This window comes from Ochotona princeps, chromosome 17 (assembly GCF_030435755.1).
Source record: "Ochotona princeps isolate mOchPri1 chromosome 17, mOchPri1.hap1, whole genome shotgun sequence".
Classification (NCBI taxonomy): domain Eukaryota; kingdom Metazoa; phylum Chordata; class Mammalia; order Lagomorpha; family Ochotonidae; genus Ochotona; species Ochotona princeps.
This window is the reverse complement of record NC_080848.1, coordinates 25,936,314-25,959,893: the sequence shown is the minus strand read 5'-3', so window position 1 is coordinate 25,959,893 and position 23,580 is coordinate 25,936,314. Positions and strand designations below refer to the sequence as shown.

The following is a 23,580-nucleotide window of genomic DNA, read 5'->3' as shown; positions in this document are numbered from 1 at the left end:
GGGTCTCTACCACCTGGGTCTCTGTGTGGGAAACCAGAGAGAGTTCTGGACTCCTGACTTTGATTGGCCCAAACAACTATTTCTGTGAGTTTATCATTAGGGAATAACAAAGGATATGCACACACGTAATTATCAGGGCGAATCACAGAGCACTGTTTTCAACTGGGATGAACCAGAAATTACTTGTGGGAAACAACTGGGGCTGCAGTAAATAAATGGTGTCACAACCATGACACAGAACGCTCAGTAATCACTCAACTGTCACAGAATGTTTATTGACATGAAAGGCGCTTGGGCATAGTGATGTGTGGACAAAGCAGATGGTATAATAACATGCAGGATGTGACAATTCGATTTTTGTAAAAAAAATATATATATATATATAGATATATATATATATCAAAAAGAAAAAAAAGATCTGCCATGGTTCCTGCAACGTTGGTAACGGTGCCTGTCCCTGACAAGAGAACATGAGTGTTTATTTTTTTTTACCTCAATTTCCCACTCTACAAATCATTTGTCATATGGAAAAGTTAATCTATTCCAATACTTCATTCCGATGAAAACAAATCCATTTTGTAAGCACCCAGGTTTTCTTCAGAAGCAGGAATTATTTCCAAGTTGCCCTGGGGCAGCACTTTATCCTCTGCTGAGGCTGAGGCAGGGATGTCCCAACACAGCCTAATGTCAGACTCCAGGACCGAGGCTGCCTCCCATAGCTCCAGGGGCCTGAGTTCAGCTCCTGCATGGAGGCCAAGCCAGCTCATCTCCCACTTTCAGTCCTACTCCTGCTGAGTGACCAGCTTCATCATCTTCAGAGCCATGTCCCCTTGGTCAGAAGGGACCTAGAAACAAGCACATCTGTATTAGTGTTCCTGTACAGCCCTGGGACTGGAGTCAGGAGCAACATCCTGAAACATTGTCCCCAGGGGGTTGGCACTGTGGTGTAGTGGGTTAAGTCAGCACTTGTGGTACTGCAGCATCCCATGTCGGAGCAATGGTTCAGAGTCACAGCTTCTCTGCTTCCAGTCCAGCTTCCTGCTAGTGTACTTGGAAAAGCAGCAGATGATGGCCCCAGGGACATGGGCAGGAGCCCTCCCGCAAGAGTAGCAGGGACCCATGTCCTTGGGCCATCAGCTCCCAGGATGTGCCTTAGGCAGGAAGCTGGATTGGAAGCCTTGACTCAAATCAGGCACTTCCATATAAGCTGTGGGTCTTAATCACTGCACCACATGCCTAGCCCTAGAATAAATTCTTTGAAATCTCTATTCCCAACCATCATCAAAAGCGTCTCAGATTCTCCGTGACAAAGAGGGAGGAGGGTAGATGGTGTCCCAGGTATGAATTCTCCCAGCTCCGTGTTCTCCAAGACAGAGAACTCAGAGTTCCCAGAAGGCACAGGTGCAGCAGCAGGCCTCTCTAAAATGATTCAGAGAGGAAGTGATTAGAGGATGACTTCAGAACAAGGGCTATTTTAAGGTTGTCCCCAACTGATCTGTCCTGTAGATACCAAAACAAGAGGAAATAGACCTGAACTGCGGCACCCACGTGAGCAAACGAGTGTCGGGTTAGCTTGGTCTGTGCACTCCCCCACCTGCCCGCTGCTTGCCTCTTGGGATGAGTTTTATCCAGGAACAAAAGCTGACACTCTTTCTCACCATGTGGCCGGCTCGTAGAATCCAGTAGAAAGCCAGGTTCTTGTAGGACTTGACAAAAGCTGACGTCTCAGAGGACTTAGGGTCACTGTACAGAGCCTTCCACCTCAGCTGGTTGAACTTAGGCAGTTCTGGCCACTTCAGCTTCCGCAGCCATGCCTCTTGACCTGATTGTTAGGAGACAAAGAGAAGGACCTAACATTAACAGCTAGTGGGTTGTGGGGAGGGGAATGAAGGGAGCTAAAAAATCTAGGCCCTGTAACTTGGTGTTGCCCAAATGATTATGAGCAAAAATTTCACAGAAATCTTGTTAAAATGCAAATTCTGACTCAGTAGTTCGGGGGCGTAGACATGAGCGGCTGCATTTTTCACCAGGTACCCTTTGAGACTAAAGCTGGCATTTAGAAACCTAACAGCTGTGAAGCTATTTTTGCCTGACCCTCCCACCACCATCTGCTCATGAGAAGGGGACCCAGGGACCTCTGGAGACAGGACTGGAAGGAAGAGCAAGAAATCTCAGGACTGGGTCAGGACATGAATGACACTTGAGCAGGCTTTGGAAGCCCTGCAGAAGCTTTCAGCCATCCTTAGCACCTTGGTGTACAGGGACAAGTCACAGCCTCAAGGCCAACATGTTGGAGGCCTTGCAGCTCGTCCCATGGAATCGCCTGCACATGTGCCATCGAGTTAACTCCTACCCATGGTGTCCACGATGAGGTCGAGCTGGCCGTTATACACAGTCACGTTGACCCCGGCTTCCAGCAACTCATCCACAATGCTAATGACCGGCTTCATGAAGTCCCCCTCCATGTTCAGGAAGACATCGGAGGCTTGGGCTGCACAAGGGAAAGGAGACTGAGGCCACTGCTTAAAATACGTCAGAACATGAAGTTTCCCAGGCTCCACTACCCAACAGTAACCATGACGCAGTACCTAAGGAAGCCTCAATGTATGACAGCTCCCAAGTGTATCCATCCCTCGATGCTCCTGATACCATGTTATTTTTTATTCAATCTAATTCACTTTTCCTCATTTCTTAAAAAAAAAAAAAATCAAGAGGTGAGGGGAAATGAGGAGACCAGATTAGCCCTCTGGTGACTGTAGGAGGGGACAGGATGGCCCATGTCTCCTAATAAGGCAGGACCAGAGTCAAGTCTTGCTGTGGGACCATCCAACCCCACAACTTTGGGTTATCTTGGGCACAAATGAAACAAAACCCTCCTTCTGGAATGTTTTCCCTCTGGAAGTCTATAATTCCTGCTTGCACGAGGTCTCTCTGTAGGATTAGGTAGGAACGTATCCAGCATCTCCACCTAGCCTTGACCTCGAGTGACTCCGGTGTTTCCCAGCACGGTCCTGAGAGAACAACGTGGCAGATTCCCCACCAAACCCAGCCTCAGGATGTCTGGGAGGCCAGCCAAAGAGAGTTACTAGAAACCTGTCCAAACACGTAGGCAAGTCTGGTTCCTGCAAAGGAGCTTGGCTAGAAATCACACCTGCAGCCAGCTGTGGCCTTGGGCATAGTTTTCAGAACTTAACTTTCATCATGAAAAATGCCAAACTGATACAAAAGTAATGAGAAGAGTATTGGAAACCCCATGCAGCCAAAGCAGACTCTAACAATTACGGACTTGGAAGCAGTCACAAGTAATTTCTTTCAGTGCCTCAAACTCCGTATTTTGACCCTGTTTTGGCCCGCTGTTATCTCAGTATCTGCTTTCTCATCCTTACAATGTGAATAAGGACACTGTTTTATCCGTAATAGTCTATCCCCACCAGGAAAACCCATCCTACACATTCAAACCTCTGTATCTGCACCTACCTCCCCAGGAGAACTCCTCAGGAATAATTTTGAGTTTCTTTTTGATAGGACCATTCATGAGGCGACTTAAGGCATCTCCATGCAGGTGTCTTACATGGCGCTGGCACAGACGATCTATAAACAAAATAAACTGGATGTGGTGATCAATAGGACAACTTTTAAATATATATATTTATTCATTTATTTCAAAGGCAGAAAAACAGAAAGGGTGAAACTTTTTTCATTTGCTGGTTCAGTCCTCAAATGGCTACAATGACCAGGGCTGGGTCAGGCCAAAGCCAGGAGACCAGAACTCCATCCTGCTCTCCCATGTGTGTGGCCTGGGCCCAACTACTTGGGCCATCCTCTGCTGCTTTTCCTGGAGCATTATCAGGAACCAGCATCAGAAGCAGAACAGTGAGGACTCTGACTGGTGCTCAGATATGGGATACTCGTGTCACAAGAAGTGACTTAATTTGCTGTGTTACAATACCAGCCTCAATGGGGCATCCCTTTCATGCAGCCAGGGACATTAGGCAGTCAGAAGGAGGGTTATCGTTGAAAGAATGGAAAGTGTGGCTGTGATGCACCCAGATGGAAGAAGAAAGGACTGTTTTCAAAGTGGAAGGCTTGTTAGTGTAGACTGCTGCACTCTATGCTGTTGGGGACCGCTGAGGCAATCCAGAAGGTCCAAAGAAAATCAGCTACAGGATGGTCTTGGGGCACAGCGATTAAAATGTTCCATAGTGTGGGACATTGCATCCCACACTGGAATGCCTGGGTTTGAGTCCTGGCTCCATCCCTAATCTAGGAAGCAGCTGATGATGTCATAAGTACACAGGTTCTTGCTACCCATGTGGGAGACCTGGATAGAGTTCCTCTAGGTTCTTGGCCCACACTCAGCAACTATGGGCATTTGGGAAATGAGCTAGTGGATGGAAGATCTCTTTCTGTCCTTCCTTTTCAATTAAATAAATAAACTTTAAAAAAGAGAAAAAAACAAGAAGCAGAAGGTAGGGCACCCTTTATATGCCTCTTATGGAAGAATGCCAAACACTGCATCCCAAGTGAAGCTAGGTCAGCTACAATGCAACTAAATGCAGCCTTGACAACGGACTTGGTAATTCCATGCGCAGAGGTGGGCTTCTAAACTTCAGAATCACCATGCTGAAAGAAGCCAAGTACAGAAGGCTACTGTTTAGTTTCATTTACCAAAAAAAAGTGCAGAAATGGCAAATCTAGGTAGAGAAAGCAATTCAGGACTGCCTTGGACTGGGTGTGGCTTGAGAGCTGACTGCAAACACCTGGAGCCTTTGGGGGGCAATGGAAATGTCGTAAAAGTGGATTGTGCCTACAATTACACAGCTCCGTGAATACACACACACACAAACACTGAGTCAATGCACTGAATATGGGTGAATTTTGTAACATATTAGAGTCTAATGAAGCTTTAAACCACAGGTTACTTCTCACAGAGGCAGGAGTAGCATTTAAAGACATAAACATCCACTCACCCAAGTGGCTCTGGATAAAATCCAGACTGGATTCCATGGAAGACATGGGAGAGTCTTTAGTTAAGATGTTGTAGAAGTTCACCCCATCCGTGTTCTGCAATACAAGAGTGTAAATTCCTCTTGCTTTCTTTCTCTATTGTTCCATCATCAGCACTAGAATACCCATGAGCACCTGGTTCTCTGTCTTATCCAAGGACAGCTTCCATTCTATAAATGTGCTTGGACCAGAAAAGATGCAGCTCTGAAGGCCTAGGAACCAGCTGCATCAGCCCGCTGTAATCCAAGTGGTGCATGCCCATAGGAGTAAAGCTCAGGGGCTGCAGGAGAGACCCACGTACCCAAGTTCATGGCCAGTATATCCCTCTCTTCTGGATCACTGGAATCAGAAGGTTACTTGGAAAGGATCCAAAAAAAGCCATCTTGTCTCTAAACCACACACTCAGCTCTGCTAGATACAGCTTTTCTTATGGAATCCATTCATTGAGTCAAGGACAAGCTGGTCTTGAAGGCCTGGGCACCATTCTGCCCTTGTCAGGGCCAATGCATCAATACTCAGACCCACTAAAAATATCTTGCAGGATGCAGTCATTAGTCATTTCCACGAGAAGACTGAGGCTAGACCCCAATTCTGACAACACCAACCAAGTGTTCTGTACCCACAGAAAAGAGCCAAGCAGGGTGTGTCCCCTTTTACCTTCTCAATGACCATTTCTGCTTTCTGCCACAGCTGTGTAGCTTCCTTGTAGTACCCCTTATTTATGGCATCCAGGACTTCCTCGGCAACACTAGACACCTCTGCCAGACCTTTGTCATCCAGAAGAGACTGGAACACAAAGCAAGAACAGAAGGGCCCACTTGACTTGGGAACATAAGGCCAGTAGAAGAAAGAGCAAGTGATAGGAGAAAGGGGAGCTCACCCAGGAAAGTGTATTGTTGGCAGCAGGGATTAGGCCTTGTGGTTAAGCCTGCTATGTCCCATGTCCCACCTGGGTTCAGTATGTGACTGGCTCCTGAACCCAGCTTTCTGCATGTAATACAGCCTTGGTAGGCAGCAAGGAAGGCTCAGGTGGCTGAGTCCCTACTACCCCTTTGGGAAACTGGAGCTGCCTTCCTGGCTTCTGTCCTTGCCCAGCCCCAGCTGTTATGGGTTTTGGGAGAGTAAACTCGTAGGTGAGAGTTTTCTGAGTTTCCCTGTGCTTCTGATACGAAAAATGTATCATTACATGGCACATATGAGGGCACTCTGTGAAGTCTGTGGGGAAAAAAGGAGATGAAAAGATATTGCTTTTGCTGTAAAACTTTTTTGAAGTCTATTCATGTTTGTTCCATAATGCACTTTAATGACATTTTTTAAGTAATATCTTTATATTTACTGATGATAAAAATATACCAAAATGCTAAGTAGATCAAGATGGTGGGTGTGTGGGTGCTCATAGCAACCTTTTGTGCATATTTGAAAGTTTCATGGAAACGGAAAAATGTAAAATAGAGTACATGTGTTGATTTGCTTAAAAATTTTTTCCCTGAAATCAGCTCTGTTTTAGGGACCCTGATGTGACGTGGACTGAGTCTCTGAGGAGCAGAAAAACTACATGTGCAAACTCACTGAACTTGCTCACTGCTGGGGACAGAGCCAAAGGAGATCAGCTGGATCACTTACAATGGAGGGTCCAGAGATGAGGACCCATCTACTTACCATGCTGTACAGGTAAGGTCCCCAAGACAGCACTGAATCTAAGAAAAACCACAGCAATACAGATTAGGTGTCATGGCTTTACTTTCCAAAGAAAAACCTAACTAGCTTCCCTCCAAAGCAAAGACACACAAAACTCCATGGCCTTGGGCATGAAGGTCATAACTCACTAAAGCTCAAGCACGAGACAGGCTGGTGTCCTGATGGCTGGAAGGCGAAATGAGGATGTAAAGCCACCAGTTTTGAGGGCTGATCAATCTGACCTGATTCAGACCCAGCAAATGAGGCAATGACATCCCCTGGGCACGGGGTCGGGTGTAGGAGGAGGTGTTGAACCACAGACTTTTAGGCTTTCTGATAGCTTCAGATCTGTCTCCAGCCTTATGTTTCTGCTCTACATCCTGTTTGTGCCTCCAGCTTGGAGACTTAGCTTCTGCCAGAAGAAGACTAATGAGTTTGTAAGTCAAGTGTCTGTGGTGATATAGCCAATTAAGTAATTTTTATTCCACAAGCATTGAGAATTTACTAAGGGTTTAAAAAGGGGTAGGTGTTTGGCACAGCCAGTTAAGATGCCATTGGGATGCCTACATGTCATATGAGAGTGCCAAATTTAAGTGCTAGTTCTGCCTCCAACTTCCTGCTAAAACACACCTCAAGAGACAGCAGACGGGGGCCAGTGCATTGGCTTAAGTGGCTAACCTTCCACCTCCAAGTGCTGGCATCCTACATGGGTGCCAGGTTTGTGCCCCAACTGCCCCACTTCCCATCCAGGCAGTGAAGGATAGCCGAAAGCCTTGGGACCCTGCACCCATGTGGGAGACCCGGAAGAAGCTCTGGGCTGCTGGTTTTGAATGGACTCAGCTCCAAAAAAAGAGGCAATAGGTGATGGCTGAAATACTTGGATCTCTTCCACCCAATGGAAGACCAGGATAGTTCCCAACTCCTGGCTTTGGTCTGTCCTGGATATTACAGATGTTTGGGAAGTAAATTAGCGAAGACAAGGTCTCTCTCTCACTCTCTGTGTTTTTAAAATAAAATAACACATGAAACATAAACTTGAGAAGATAGAAATCTGAGTAATATAATGCCTGCTGTCAAGGAGTACAGTTGAGCTGGTTTGGCAAGTTCACAACTACCACATTACTAGGTAAGACAGGAACCAGTGAGAGACATGCCAGCAAAAAGTCTCCAGGGCCTCATATCTTAGAGCACACTGGAGTATGGCATTCCTTTGCGTGTGTGTGTGCGTGTGCGTGTGCATGTGCGTGTGTGTGTTATGTCACTCATTTGGAAGGTTTCAGTTACTTTCCAAATCCAAGTAACTCAAAATAAGCTCCCAGTAACCACAGTTCAGCAGCATTTTCATCTAGATTATCACACAAAAGAAATGTTTTCCTGAGAAAATACTTGTGGAGTTAATGCCAAATGTAACACATTTTTGATAATGATAGGATTTCTCAGAACCTTTACTGTGCTTTTCCAATTTAAAAACAAAAAAAGAGGCAGTAGATGATGACTCAAATACTTGCGTCTCTTCCACCCATTGGAAGACCAGGATAGTTCCCAACTCCTGGCATTGGCCTGTCCCAACCCTGGATATTACGTGGCAGAGGTGGGTCAGTGTTGAGCACTTCCAGAACCTAGGAGAGCACAGAGCCTCTGCCCAGCACCTCACTGCACTGGTATTCCTTAGGCACTGAGGCAGGCAGTCACACTGGCCCCTAGGACCTACCTCTCACTCACCTCTCCAACTTAACCTCATGCCTGTGCCTCAGTTTCTTCAACTATTGAATTGTTCATAAGTTTTCAGTACCTCCCATTCCCTGCTTGCTATAGACCAGGCTTTGCACGCCTGCCAATATCTTTTACAACTATTTAGCTCTTAGCTTGCCACCTCTAAACAGCCATAGATAATATATAAATGATGGGTGTGGTTATATGCCAATAAAAAAATCTTAATTACCAAACCATGTGGCAGGACAGATTTCATCTGTGGGTGGTAATTTGCCAGCCGTTGAGGTAGACCAGCACTGTCCAACAGAACTTTCTGGAACAACTGAAATGTTCCATGTAGGTATGGCCCAAAACAATAGGCAGCAGCCACATGTCTTTACTGAGCACTTAAAATATAGATGGTACCATTGAGACACTGAAATCCTAACATATGGAAGTAGTCACATGTGGCTGGTGTCAGTGCAGGTCACGAACCTTTTGAAGACAGGAAGCATATCTGTGTATCCTGGCCTAAAATCTAGCACAGTGCTTTATCATTTAGCAAGCAGTGAACAACTGCTCATGGGAGTCAATAGTTCTGCTCCCTCAAAGGGAACGCCTCTAGGATGGGGAAGTGAAACTTCTGCTAGATCTGGAAGGCTGTGTTGAGATCTGGACAGATACACAAATGGAAATGGGCCATGACAAGCAAAGAGGTTCTAACCTAGCCAACAGCACTTTGCAAAGCTCCCAAGACACACTCATTGCTCTAGCAGAAGTTGTAGAGCACAATGGTTAAGTACATGGATTCCCAGCCCCTGCTGCTTAAGACTGAATCCCAGCTCTGCAACTTCAGCTACGTGACTCTAGGATGGTTACTGAACGTCTCTTGAGTCTCAGTTTCATCAACTACAAAAGCAGAGTAACAACAGCATCCATCCCACAATTACATGCAATTAGCATGAGCAAAGTGCTTACTGCTGTTGGGAAACAATGACGAGATCCTGAGAGCAACTGCAAGGGCTGGCGTCATGATTGTGGATCACAAACAGCTCTCACCCGTGCTCTGACAAGAATGCCCTGTTGTGAAAGTGCAAACTGCTGCATCGCAAGATCTGCTGGTTACTTGGTCTTGGCATCCACATAGGTATCAAATCTGATAAGAAACTTGCTGGACTCCCAGGTCCCTGGTCAAGGCTTCCTATAAAGTCCATCCAGGAAGGAGAAACATACGGCAGCCACCCCGCCCCATGCTGGCTGGGTTTTATGCCATGTCAGTCCTACCCTGGGGATGCCATGTTTGAGGCAAGTAACCAACATCCCAAGCAGCAACCGAATATGTTCACCTAGCGGTAAGCATTGTGCTACAGGAGGTTAGGCTGCCTCTTGGGATATGCACATATCATATAGGCTACTTGGTTCTAGTACTGGTCACTCTTCCGAACCAGTTTCCTGCTAACATGCTAGGAGGCAGCAGATGATGGATCAAGTACGTGAGTCCCTGCCACCCATGAGGGAAACCTTGGTGGAGTTCCTGGCTCCTGGCTTTTGCCTGGCACATTCCCAATTCTTGTGGGCATTTGAGAAGTGAACCAACAGACAGAAGTACATATGTTTGTTCTTGCTGTGTGTGTCTCTCTCTCTCTTTCAAATACATTTTTTTAATCTTAAAAAAAGAGACTATGATGATCCAGTAAGAAAAGGAAAATATGATATTGCCATTTGAAAAAACTGATGCAGGACCAACACTGTGGTCCTGCATCAGCATGCCATATGGGCAGTGGTTCGAGTCCCAGCTGCTCCACTTTCCAATTCAGTTCCCTGTTAAAGTTCCTGGGAAAGCAGTACAAGATGGCCCAAGTCCTCGTGTCCCTGTCATCCACATGAGAGACCCAGAAGAAGCTCCTGGCTCCTGGCTTTGGAGTAGCCCAATTCCAACCATTACAGACATCTGGGGAGTGAACCAATGGATAGAAGATATTTCTCTCTCTCCTCTCTGCATGTATGTGTGTCATGTGTGTCCTTTAACTCTGCCTTTCAAATAAATAAATAAATCTTAATGGAGCTAGCTATTGGCAGCTCATGAGTAGGGGCCAGGAATGCCCCTGACAAATATGTGATAAAGCACAAAGAATTGTACAACCCACAACGTCAACAGTGCCAAAGTTGAGAAACCCTAAATTAGAGCTAGCCCCAAGATGATTTCAAATATGCACAGCCACACCCTGGAAGTCTGCAACAAAAACAACTGCAGTCTTTGCTTCCAGCAAGGATGCTGAGTTACGAAACTGTAAACTCAATGAGCTACAAGACCTGATGATAACCGTGTCTCACCATCAACATGCAACAGATTTCACCCCAATGCTCACTCCAGGATCCAGAGCAGGCTGACAAGACACCTGGCCCTTGTGCTGGGTCACACAGGCCAGAGTCGAATTCTTTCCTAGGCCACTCATTCTGAATGTCAAATGGCAAAAGTGTCATCCTTTCTCTTCATTCTCTAGGATGTCCCCAACTATAACATACAGTAAGAATCAAGACAGAGGACTTGGTTCAGACCTGAGTGGCACATAGCAGGTGCTCTGTGAATGAGTTCTCACTGCTTCTGGAGCCAACACTTTCAGTGTCGATTTCTCTGAGGATCTGGAAAATCCCGCTGCTTGTGTTGATCTGGACAGTTCTGCCCAAAGTCCCAGGAAAGAATGAAGAGAGGAGGAATAAAGAAATACCTCCAGGGCCCGGCACGGTGGCCTAGTTGCTAAAGTCCTTGCCTCGCATGCATGGGGATCCCATATGGACATTGGTTCTAGTCCCAGCAGCTCTGCTTCCCATCCAGCTCCCTGCTTGTGACCTGGGGAAGCAGTAGAGGACGACCCAAAGCCTTGAGACCTTGCACCCCGTGTGGGAGACCCGGTAGAGACTCCTGGCTCCTGGCTTCGGATCGGTTCAGCTCCGGCTGTTGGGGAGTGAATGATTGGACGAAGATCTTCCTCTCTGTCTATCTGACTTTGCAATAAAAATAAAAATAAACCTTAAAAAAAAAAAAAGAAATGCCTCCAAATTCTGTACTTACCAATGGGTGAGATCCAGGAGTCACCCAAGGCAACCCCAGAAAAATTGCACTTGATGGTCCCTTGCTGAACAGCCTAAAAAGAAACCAAAAGAAATGTTTTCAGCAAGGAAACCTTGGGGTCTCCTTCCTTCCTTCACAGAGGGAGCGAGCCATGCTAATACACTGGCTTTGCCAAGCACAGATGATGGCCGCCTGCCCCTTCCCAGATCCCTGGTATCACAGGACCATGGAAGGCAAAGCTGTCTCTTGCTGGTGCCATCTGCCAAGTAAGCAGAAGTGTCAGAGCGTCTCTCGATCACAGGGTGCAGGGAGCATGTGTGCAGGACTGCTGCAGCCCCCAGTCCTCTTGCAGAGGGCCGTCCCCTACGAAGTCCATGATTCCTCCCACGGTGTGCAGGGGGACCCTTGGGCCTGGCAGCCACTGCCAACTAACAGTGTCTGAAGGCCCTGGGCTTCCCCAGGGTGTCCTAGGGAATGTGGTGCATACTTATGACTCTACTTGTTCCATTCATTTGAAAAGGAATTCATCTGCTCAGCAGCATAAATTGCAAACAACCTAAGCATTTATCTGTAAAATGGGCTAATGAATTATGTTTGTTTTCTAAGTATCTGATGCAACTTTACATATTATTTTAGATTTAATCTGTTTGCATGTACAAAACCTTATTCAAAGTATAGTCATTAGTGAGTATTTTCAAAACTGTTTTCTGTTCAAAATCATAACAGCCAAGTCATATTTTCTCTTACCTTATAAAGTTCTAGACCAATTCCAGCAGCCATTTTTCCTCCATAGGATTCAGAGAAAATGTAGAATGGAATTGTCTAGCAAGAAAAGGAATTTACAAAGAGTTAAACATCCTGAGTGATTGATCTCAAGTTTCTATTTTAATGGCCAGACTGAACAAATTTGCTTTGTCTTTTGACTCCATCCCTTGGTATTATGTCTGACTAGAATACTAGTCATCAATAGGCCAGAATCATACTTTCAAGCCAAAAACGTCTTTAGAAATGACAGAAATGAGGGCCCTGCGTGGTAGCTCAGTGGCTAGAATCCTCGCCTTGCATGCACCAAGATCCCATATGGGCACTGGTTCTAATCCTGGCAGCCCCACTTCCCATCCAGCTCCCTGCTTGTAGCCTGGGAAAGCAGTCGAGGACGGCCGAAGACCTTGGGACCCTGCACCCGCGTGGGAGACAGGGAAGAAGCTCTGGGCTCTTGACTTTGGATCGGCTCAGCTCCGGCTATTGCAGCTACATGGGGAGTGAATCAATGGATGAAGATCTTCCTCTCTGTCTCTCCTCCTTTCTGGATGTCTGACTTTCCAATAAATATTAAAAAATAAATCTTAAAAAAAAAAAAGAAATGACAGAAACAAAAATCATAATGCATTCTTGGAAATAGAACAGTTTTCTTTAGAATCAGTTTGGGCAGGGGCTGTTGTTATGACACTGTAGGTTAAACCGCTTCTTGGAACACCTGCATCAGCGTCAGTATGAGTCCTGGCTGCTCCCCTTCCAATCCAATTCCTTCTAATGTGCCAGAGAAGTGAGCAGAGGATGGCCAAGCATTTAGACCCCTGTCTCCCACATGGGAAGCCTAGATGGAATCTTTGCTTCCTGGCTTCAACCTCACCCAGCCTTAACTATTAAAAACATTTGAGAAGTGAACCAGTGGATGGAAGCTCTCTGTCACTCTGCCTTTAAAATAAATAGATAAGCCTTTTTAAAATTCTCATCTGGGCATGGAAGCCTTGGGTGAATTCATGGTTGCTCTGATGGATGCCGTGCTGCTACCACCACTCTCCTTGTGTCACTGCATACCTGAAATTCCTTGTGGCAATCGAAAAAGGTTTTCAGCAGAACCATCATGTCTGAAGCCACCATTGCAAGGTCTTTGGCATAGGCAGTGCTCTTGTTCACGTAACTGAATCCCGTGCCCACGGGATTATCCACAAAGAGGAGACTGGCAGCCTGGAGCTGTGTGCCAGAGGAAAAGCAAATGCTGCAGTCAGTCGGCTGACAGCTCCTCCAAGTACAGCAAAGCCCTCATGGTGCAGAGAGGCCACCCTGCTGCTTGAGGGAATTCTGAAAAGACACAGGATGGGAATAGATTGCAGCAAAAGAAGGAGAGACAACAGGAAAAGATGAGAACATGTGGCAATCACAGTCTCCAAACTGGCTGTCCATACAACCTATGGGAGTGGGCAGAACCCCACAGTGTCAGTGAACAGTAACCTGGGCATGCGCGTGTGCTCCCAGGGTCTGGCCATCAAGCACTGATTTTCTTCTGGATAAATCTGGCTGCCACACTGGCCTGGCTTCCCTGTGCACTAGTGATGACTTTATTCTACTATTTCCGTACTGAAATGTAGGCAACCTCACATCTAGAAGGAGTCTCTTTGATAACTGAGTTTAGTCATATCCTCTACTGGTCAAGAAATGCGACCCCAGTAAGGGCTGCCCACATATGTGCAAGGTAACACTGGGAAGGAAATGACAGCACCAGGACCAGAACCCAGGGTTCTCCACTGGGGCTCTTTGCCCTAGCCTTACTGCCTTCGTAGCCCGGAGAGGCCTGTAGACAAGCCAGCAGGGTGCTGTGCTCTGCTACTGGAAGTAGCAAGTACATGAATGTTCCAGGCCAGTAGAACACTAACATGTACGTAGGCAAGACCAGATGGGTTGGCTCTTGATAACAGAGTAAGGCTACAGCAGGAACCCCGAGGACAGCAAAGAGCACCAGCAACAACAGGTGCAGCTAAGGGAGGAGCAGAGCAGCACAGGGCAAAGGAGGGCCACAGCATGGGGGAAGCCCACAGTTGGTAAAGCCCAGGCTACTGACTGTGGTTATGCCTCTGCTGTCTGACAGCCTGGGAATAGGGGCTGAGCCAGTTGATAATGGTGGGACTGACCCAAGGATGGGGTTATAAAGGAGTGTAAAGGGAGAGGATAGGGGCCAGTGCTGCGGCTCAACAGGCTAATCCTTCATATTCAAGCACCAGCATCCCTTAGGGGTGGTGGTTCAGGTTCCAGCTGCTTCACTCCCCATCTAGCTCCTGCTTATGGCCTGGGAAGGCAGCAGAAGGAGGATGACCCAAAACCTTGGGACCCTGAACCTACATGGGAGACCCACATAAGGCTCCTGGCTCCTAACTTCAGATCAGTTAAGCTCCAGCTATTGTGGGCACTTGGGGAGTGAACCAGCAGATGGGAGCTCTTTCTCTCTGTCTTTCCTTCTCTCCGTAAATCTGCCTTTCCAATAAAAATAAATAAACCTTAAAAGAGAGTAGGGGATAGGATAGAAGATCAGGCAGGGCATCTGGCCAGAGGGAAGAGGGGAGGAAGTGATGCTAAGAATGAGGGGAAAGGGTAGAGGCAGAGAACCCAGGAGACATCAGGAAGGAGACAAGGGCCATTAAATCAGGATGCAAGGTGGGAGGCAGGAGGGATGGGAAAGAATTGGAAGTTGTCACCATGGGGTGGGACTCTGGGTTTGCTCTACAGAGAGGACGAATATGAGGGCAGTTGGAGGATAGTGCTAAGGTACAATTCTGAAATGAGCAGGTGAAGAGAAAGTGCGAGACGAAGGCAGGACAGACTGGAGTGGGCTAAGCTGTTCTGAGCACTGAGAGGAGCTAGGCTCCAGGCCTCAGGAAAGGTGCGGCATGCAGAGTGGACCGCTTAATTTGTGGGTAAGGCGGGGTGGGGCCACCTGACAGTTCAATTAAGGGCGCGCCTCACTATACCCAGGTGGTTTTTCGTGGTTTGAGATCAGTGTCAAGAGGTCCAATTTCCTGAAAGTTTCCAAATCCAGTGCTGGAACCACCTGGACCACCCTGTGGAAAAAAACAAACACAAACCCAGAAGACCAAGTTAGCCAAATCTTGTTATTACACTTGATGCCAGCGTTCGCTATATAGACAGCTTGTGATTTAGTGACGGCTGTATCAGCCTGCACAAAAAGTCATTTCTCAGTGAATAAGGGTCCTCAATACAGATCAGGTTCCATATCAGAGTGTCAGTCTGAGTTCCAACCACTCTACTTGTGATCCAGCTTCCTGCTAATCGGCCTGAGAAGGCAGCTGACGACTGTTCAAGGGCTTGGGTTCCTGCCACCCATGTTAGGGGCCCGGATGGAGCTACAGGCTTCCTGCTTTGACCTGAGCCAACCCTGGCTGGTTCAGCTATTTGAGGAGTGAACCAGCAGATGGAAGAGCTCAAGTTCTCTTGGTTTCTCTGGTGCTCTGCCTTTCAAATGCAGACAGGAAGTAAGGAAGAGGGCTGGGCTAAAGGTCTTGGAAGGATTTATCGCCTTCTGATTTAATGAGTGAGAGCCAAGACCTGCTTGGGGGCTCCCTGACCTTTAGCACTGGAGGAGACCTTCATAAGCATCTCACCCAACCCCCCTCATTGCACAGATGTGAGGCCCTGGGCAACCAAGCAATTAGTGGCTCTCACAGGACTAGACCCTGGATCTCATGCTTCCCCATCTCCACACACTCCTCCGAGGGTAGGGGACTCTCACCTCAGATTTCTAGAATGCCCAGACTCAGGGAACGTTTTGTCAAGCTGATTGTCTGGATATCATGTATCCCACAAAGGAATCCCATGGCAGGGAGCACATCACCCTGTGCACATCCAGGGGCAGGGACAGACAGGACTCCGAACTAAAGCTCAGCGCAGGGGATCCCCACACTGAGAGATGCAGGAGTTCCCTGGCTCTGAAAGCTCCTCTGCCCCAGAGGAGGGGCAGGAGGACAGAGAAGAGCAAAACAAGGCAGCCCAGGTGGACTCTCTGAGAGAGACGGGAGGGGGCTTCCCTGGAGAGGGGCAGGAGAAGGAGACTGCTTTCCTGGACAGATCCAGGAGGCTGTGAGGACAGCACCACCAGCTGCAGTGAGGTGACAGGCCTAGCGTCCAGGACAAAAGGATGCAGCATCACTGTGCACAGCAGCTTGGAAAGGGAAGGAGAGTAGGAGAGAAAGAAGCAAACTGCTCAGACAAAGCAGAAGCCAGGGCCAGAAGAAAAAGACAGGGTAGAGTCAGGGATGAGGGGTAATGAGACAACTGCAAGGGGACCCAACACGGAGAACCTGCACCAATCACAGGTTAAAACTGGAAAGCCACAGATGCCTCTCTATGTCCACTTTTTAATCTCAGAATTTCCTATCACGGTATTTAAAAGTGCACATTATAGATGGAGCTACGCATGGAAACTTATATTGACACCAGAAACAATATAGCTAGAAGGTCCCCAGCAGGTGAACAGTAAACCAATATAATACCACCATAGAGTTGCAGCCTCAAAACTGTTGTAGCACCCTTGAAAAATTCTCCTAATGCAATAAGCAACAGATTAAAACCAAGTACTTGAAGGTACCCTTGATTGGAAGCTGGGTCACTTATCCCCTAGTAGACTTAACTGGGCTTGAGACAGGAGCAAAGTGTAAGGGATGGGGCAGCTGGGAGTTCTATGAGGAAAAAACCCATTTCCTGTTCTGTTTTCTGAGACCACAGTAATGGCAGATGACCATCTCCTGTCACTGCTCTCCCCTGGGATTCTCCCCACCACCACCAAGGCAAGGAGAACAACATCCCATTATAAATTGCTTCCATATGGAACCCCAGAAGGGAGTGCTACCTAACCTGGGGCTATCCAGTGACTCTAACATATGGTAAAAAAATCAGTGCTCCCCTGAAACACTTAAGTGCCTTGAAAATGTCCCTAAAATAGTCTGTTCTTCCACTCAGATGATGTGACCTACATTCTTAAAGACCTTCCACTGAGAAGTCAGTGTGTGGGTCCTCCCGAGGCTGCTAAGACAGACCTCTTTTTAATCTAAATTAATTGTCTATCTCAGTCATCAAGTTGTTCTTATTTTCCCCCCTTTGGCTGGGGCTGGGGAGGGCGGGGACTGAAGGAGAACAACTGTCTTCTGCTGATAACTTTCCAACAGCCTCTCAGCTCAGAAGGTGTCCTAAGGCCAGGGCACAAACTGCATGGCCCTAGGTGCTGAGCAGAGGATGCAGAAGCCAACCCGATGGGGTAGGGTTCACCTTCGTCGTACAACCCCCAGCATTTCCACACCTTTCTGGGAAGCAGGCTGCCATTGGCCAGATTTGGGAACAGTGAACTCATTCAAACCCAAGTTGAAAATGCTGGCAATCCCATTGAAACTACCCATTAATCCACTGGGTCAGTGTTCTGTCTCTGCCAGCAGCCCCAGTAGCGGCTGCACTCTGGAAGTCTATTTAAGTTTCCTTTTGTTTATTTGAAAGGAAAGAGAGGAAGGGAGAGAGCTGCTGGTTCACTCCCCAAATGACCACAGTAACAGGCCATCCCCTGCTGTCTGCAGGGTTACTAGCAGCGAGCAGGGTTGGAACTGAAGCTGCCAGCGTCACAGCGGTGTTACACCCACCCGCATGGGGCCTGTACCGTGTTCCCGGCTCTTCCGTGGTCTTATTGGCACCCTCTGCCTTTGCTGCCAGCTGGTAACCAGTGCCAGGCACACCCCCCACTTTGCTGCTGCTCCCCTGCAGTTTGTGACCTGTGCTGACCAATGGGACATGGTAGGATGCTGGTGTATTACATGTAAGGTCCCTTCCTTTGGTGCCACCATCCCATATGGTACCAGTTCTAGTCCCAGCAGCTCTGCTTCCTCTCCGGCTCCCTGCCTGTGACTTGGGAAAGCAGCGCAGGATGGCCCAAAGCCTTGGGACTCTGCACCCACGTGGGAGACCCAGACATGCTCCTGGCTTCAGCCTGGCCCAGCCCTGGCTGGTGAAGCCATTTAGCAAGTGAACCAACATATGGAAGATCATGTCACTCTCTGTTGTAATTCTGCCTTTCAAATACAAAGAAGTAAATCTTTTAAAAAAAATAAACATTAAAAAAAAACCCTACCCATTAAAACTAATCCCATTAAAACTACTCCATCCCATCTACAAGCGCCAAAATGTAGTGTTTTTTCAAACTATTTCACAGAGAGCTCAGAAAGTATCCCCAGAGGGTAACCAGCGACAAATGTGAACTTTAGTCTGAGTGTGAAAAAAAAGTTGTGCCAATTAATAAATAACGAAGTTGAAAACCAAGACCTAGAGAAAGCTATGCTGTGGCCACCAGCATGGTTCTGCCAGCATGCTGCACCTTGCCCTCCAGCTGCTTGCAGTGGACAGGTTGCCCTGAGCCCTCTTTTTATCTGCATTCCTGGGCTGAGCCTCACCTCCAGCCATGGGCACCTCTGATGACACTCTGAGAGAAAGGCCCTGCCCTGAGAACAGTTCATCCTCATTGCATCTTGCCAGGAAGCCTGGGCCCTGAGAGGCTGCCCGTGAACACTGGGTTATTGGGCAGGAAGTCTCATTCCCATGCCAGGTAGCTGCAGGCCAGGGTTGCCCTATTTACTGGTAAGTGACCTGGAACTTGGGCGGGGCCCAGGGCTGAAGCAAGACCCTGTTCCTCAACCCCTCCCTAGAGACAGGCCCTTCCGGTAGGTGTGGGCCACTTCTGGACACATACTTCAGCAATGCCAGGAAGGGTCCAGTGCCTCTCCCTATGGGCCCTTCAACCAGCACGCAGTCTGTAGTGCTACACTCAGAGCTCTTTAAAGTGCAAGCACATTTAGGGAAAAGGGTGGAGCTCAGCATTCACAGTAAGATACAAAGGCTGGTGACTAGGGGTCCCTTCACACAGTGAACTTTTCTGGGGTCAGGAAGTGAGCTTCAGGGCAGTTATCGGGGTGCAGCACTATTTGGGATGCCCACATCCCATATCAGAGTGCAGTGTAAGTCCTACTTGCTCTGTTTCCAGTCAGGCTTCCTGCTAGTGTATCCTAGAAGGTAGATAATGGCTCAGGTACTTGGGTGCCTGCCATCCCCATGGGAGACCTGGACAGAACTCAAGTCTCCTGACTTCAACCTGGCCCAGCCCTGGCCATTGCAGTCATTTGGGAAATTAAGCAGCTGATGGAAAATCTCCATGTTCTTTCTGTGTAATCTGCCTTTCAAGTAAATGAAAAATAAGCCAGCTTTTTTTTTTTTAAGCGAGGGCCCAGTAAAGGACTATAATGAATGAAAGCAAAAGCAGCCTTGCTTCAAAACCTTTCAGAAGTCTTATGAGTAGGGATACACAGATACAACACCAAGAGCCTCACCCTCCAAGCAGACTTCCTAGGCTAGCATTGCCCCAGGGGGATGCTGCCTACCACTCCCCATCCAGGCCTGGCTGTGGAGCCCTGAAGAATGAAGTGGGGAAGTCCTGGCCTCAAGTCAAGGGCATACAAGAAAGCTACCTTACCTGCAGCCACATGACCAAGGGCAGTTCTGAGAAGTTCTTGCAGGGGTGGGTGGCATAATAGAGCCACCAAAACATGTGGGCATCCTGGCGGACGGTCACGTAGTCCCACACTTCCTTGCCCTCTTCTGTAGGCCCATCAGTGACAGCTCCTGCAACACAAGCTTAGGTTCATTGTCCTGAAGAACGCTGCTGGCACAGGTCCCAGCCTAGTGAATACAGCCATGCTGGGTTGGACATGACTGGTTTTATGTTTCAGACCATTTACTCACCCAAATCTACAAAAAAAAAAAAAAAAAAAAAAAAAAAAAAAAGAAAGAAAGAAAGAAAGAAAGAAAAAAGAAAAGAAGCCCAAGCTATGAGAAAAGGAACCAGAGTAACACAGGAGGCAGTAGGTTTTTAACCTTTTTCCTCTCCCATCTTTCTGTAATCATTGAACACTTTTACAGCTTTGTAAAACTGAGGAGTTCAAGACTATCTGAGGGGGAAAAAATTACCATCTCAAAATGTAACGTACTACTTTTTAGTATCACAAAGGATACCTGGTTGAAAACTCAACACGTATTAGTGGGACTAAACCTACTCAATATGTGGTGTCATAACCTACTGTTAACTTTTCTGGAAGAAAAAAGTCAAAATTTCAGTTCTGTGAACATTATAAGCTAAAATGAATTCTAAGTAGATTAAGTGTTAAATTCAAATATTAGAAATACTACAAAAATACATAATCAGCCCTGCAGATCCACACAGTTGACTAACCTCAGATCAAGAATATTTGAAGGGGCAGGCACGGTCCAGTGAGGTAAGCTGCCGCTTAGGGCTCCTACCTTCCATACTACAGTGCCAGTTCAAATCCCAGCCACTCTACTTTCAACCCAGCTCCCTGCGAATGCACCTGGGAATCAGCAGACGATGGCTCAAGTCCTTGAGTTCCTGCCACCCCCCCACTGGAGACCTGGAGGGAACTCCTGGTCCCGGCTTCAGCCTGGTCCATCTCAAGCTGTGGTCAGCATTTAGAATGCTCTGTGTATCTCACTTTGTCACTCTGCCTTTAAAAAAGTTTTTGAAGCTAAAAATAAAAACAATGAAATAATACAAATATAGTACAGTAACCATTTACACTGCATTTACATTTTTAGAATTAAAGTAAGCTCAAGATAAAGCAGGGGCTCGGCGGCGTAGCCTAGTGGCTAGAGTCCTCGCCTTGAACGCCCCAGGATCCCATATGGGCGCCGGTTCTGGTCCCGGCAGCTCCACTTCCCATCCAGCTCCCTGCTTGTGGCCTGGGAAAGCAGTCGAGGACGGCCCAATGCATTGGGACCCTGCACCCGCGTGGGAGACCCGGAAGAGGTTCCAGCTTCCCGGCTTCGGATCGGCACGCACCGGCCGTGCGGCTCACTTGGGGAGTGAATCATCGGACGGAAGATCTTCCTCTCTGTCTCTCCTCCTCTCTGTATATCTGACTTTGTAATAAAATAAATAAATCTTAAAAAAAAAAAAAGAATACAGGAGGATGCATGCAGGTTATATACAAATACTACCCCATTTTATATAAGAGAGATGAATAAATATCCATGGATTTTGACATCTGAGGAAGGAACATGGACAAGGAAGAGATTTAAGCAAATCCCAGGGATGAGGACAGAAACTAGTCAAATCTCTCAATAACAGAATTCTTGAATATCAAACATAAAAATGAGAATAGCAATGAAAGATGGGTGACAAATATAAAAAGGAATAATAATCCTTACCCAATATGGAGCAACTTTTTAATGTGGAGATTTGTATGTGTGAATGTATGTAATATGCATATGTGTTTACCTACATGGACGCATGTAGCTGTGTAGATATCTATATACTTATAAAGATATACAAATATATACAGATATGTATGAACTCCTTTGATTTTCCAGCTTTAGTTTTCCTTACTTAACTCTTCTAGCCTCTGCAAAATATGCATTGCAAGAGAGCAGGTTAAGTCACATTCTATGGCACCTGTTAAGTAGCCACTTCCAAGTTACAGTATCTTTCCTTTTTCTCAAAAGTCACTCTGGGGTTAAAAATCAAAAGGCTACTCATGTTCAGAGATGAAAAGGGAAGAGTTCTTGGGTAACTGGAGTTGTCCACCTTCTATTTCCTCCTTAAATCAGAAGCCTCTTTGGCAGGGGGATAAAAAAAAAAGTGTCTCAAGAGAGAAGAGATCTAACTAGAGGAGACAATTTTGTGCTGAAAATAAGAATGAAGATGAAGAAAATCAAGACATCTGAGGTGTGGCAATAATAAGCAAGGTCCCTGAAACTACTCGTCACCCTGGAAGCCTGGAAAGCATTGGCCCCTGCCTGCCCCTTTGCAACCAAACCCTGGGTGTGGGCAGGGTGGGTGGTGGAGTCTTTGCAGCTTTTCTGCTGAAGCACAGGGGAAGAGCCTAACTTCAGGAAAATGTCCCGTTCCTAGCAGAACTGTAAAGACTCCTGTCAGCACATTTCCCTGACTGACGACTGCCAAAATACAAGACCCGACTACTACTACACACAAGCCTGACGGTCCCTATATGTGAAAATGGGAAAGACCACAGAGTTGGAATTCCCAGTTCTTGTTTCAGATCAGGAAACACTGGGTTGAATGAAGACTGGAAATCAATGTGCAAGTCATCCTATTACACAAACGTGGCTTGTTTTTTCTTTTTGTTTTTTTTGCCTACAAGGATCTCGGTGGAGCAGTCCTCAGGGAGAAAGGCCCCAACGTTCCCTTCCTGGTAGGATTTTCAAGGGTCTATCAGAGTACCAGCCTCACTAGGCAGTCAGCGGCCAATGCAGGCAGAAAAGGTAAGTGGCGTTAGCACCGTGGAAATGTCATTGATCAGCGTTTTCCCAAACCATATTGTTTTCGCACAAGGGGAGAAGCAGGCACCAGAATACCCAGAACCAGAAAAGGGAAGAAAAGGCCCTTAAATTAAAAAAATACAAACAAACGAAAGATAGAGTAAGGTTCAAAAGCACTACAAAGACACGCAAGGTAGGAACCCGGTAACAAACTTTCAGCTCCAGAGAGAGGAGGCTGCCCCGGTCGCTGATCACCTCCAGCTAGAACCTACCTCTGCTCAGGCCCAGCAGCGGCGGCGGCGGCAGCAGCAGCAGCAGCAGCAGAAGCAGCCACCGAGGGCCGGGACAGACCGGCGACACCAGCTCCATGACGAATACCGCGCGGCAGCATCAGCAACAGGCTGGACCCTGGGCCCCCATCACGTGACGGCCGCGGGCGGGACCGGGGCGGGGCGGGGGGCGGGACGGGTCGACCTGCACCCACGCAGGGCGGTTTCTGCCTTGTGTCGTTGACTGCCCTTGCGGACCGGGGTGCTGGTAGGAGACGCCGAATTGGTTTATTTGACCAGGTTCGTGGTGCAGCATTGAGAGGCCAGAAGGAATACCCTGGCTCTTGCTGTTCTACCCATCTCCGCCCCAGCCGGGAAAAGGCCTGCTGCTCCATATTGCCCCAGTCACATGAAACAGGAAGCAGCTGATTTTTGGAAACTGAAATTCCAGTTTTAGAATGTGTTTTCAAAGTTACTTATCTTTTTAAATTACGTGTATGATGACCATTTTGGAAAGGAGAATGAGGAAGTTCATATGTAACCGTTATTAACATTCGGAGATTTTGTCTTCATGGTTTTTACTTCATTCTTTAAAAAAAAAATTATTTCTATGTGAAAGGCAGATTTACAGAGAGGAGAGGAAGAGAGAGAGAGATCTCTTCCATCTTCTGATTCACTCCCCAAATATCTACAATGGCTGAAACCAAGCTGATCCAAAGCCAGGAGCTTTCGCTGGGTCTGCCCCGT

At 47.3% G+C, this 23,580-nt stretch overlaps 1 protein-coding gene across 1 annotated transcript; it reads right to left on the bottom strand.

The window, feature by feature from the left end:
• Window positions 1–254: 254 nt before the first annotated feature.
• Window positions 255–22,995, bottom strand: SCPEP1 (serine carboxypeptidase 1). The gene is made up of 13 exons (XM_058675786.1): window positions 22,837–22,995; window positions 19,746–19,894; window positions 15,196–15,285; window positions 13,271–13,426; window positions 12,197–12,271; window positions 11,450–11,522; window positions 6,667–6,704; window positions 5,665–5,793; window positions 4,971–5,064; window positions 3,478–3,591; window positions 2,354–2,491; window positions 1,659–1,822; window positions 255–845 (listed from the first exon to the last, which is right to left on the bottom strand). The coding sequence occupies exons 1-13, from the start codon at window positions 22,931–22,933 to the stop codon at window positions 783–785; spliced, it is 1,380 nt and encodes a 459-aa protein (XP_058531769.1). The 5' UTR covers window positions 22,934–22,995; the 3' UTR covers window positions 255–782.
• Window positions 22,996–23,580: the final 585 nt, after the last annotated feature.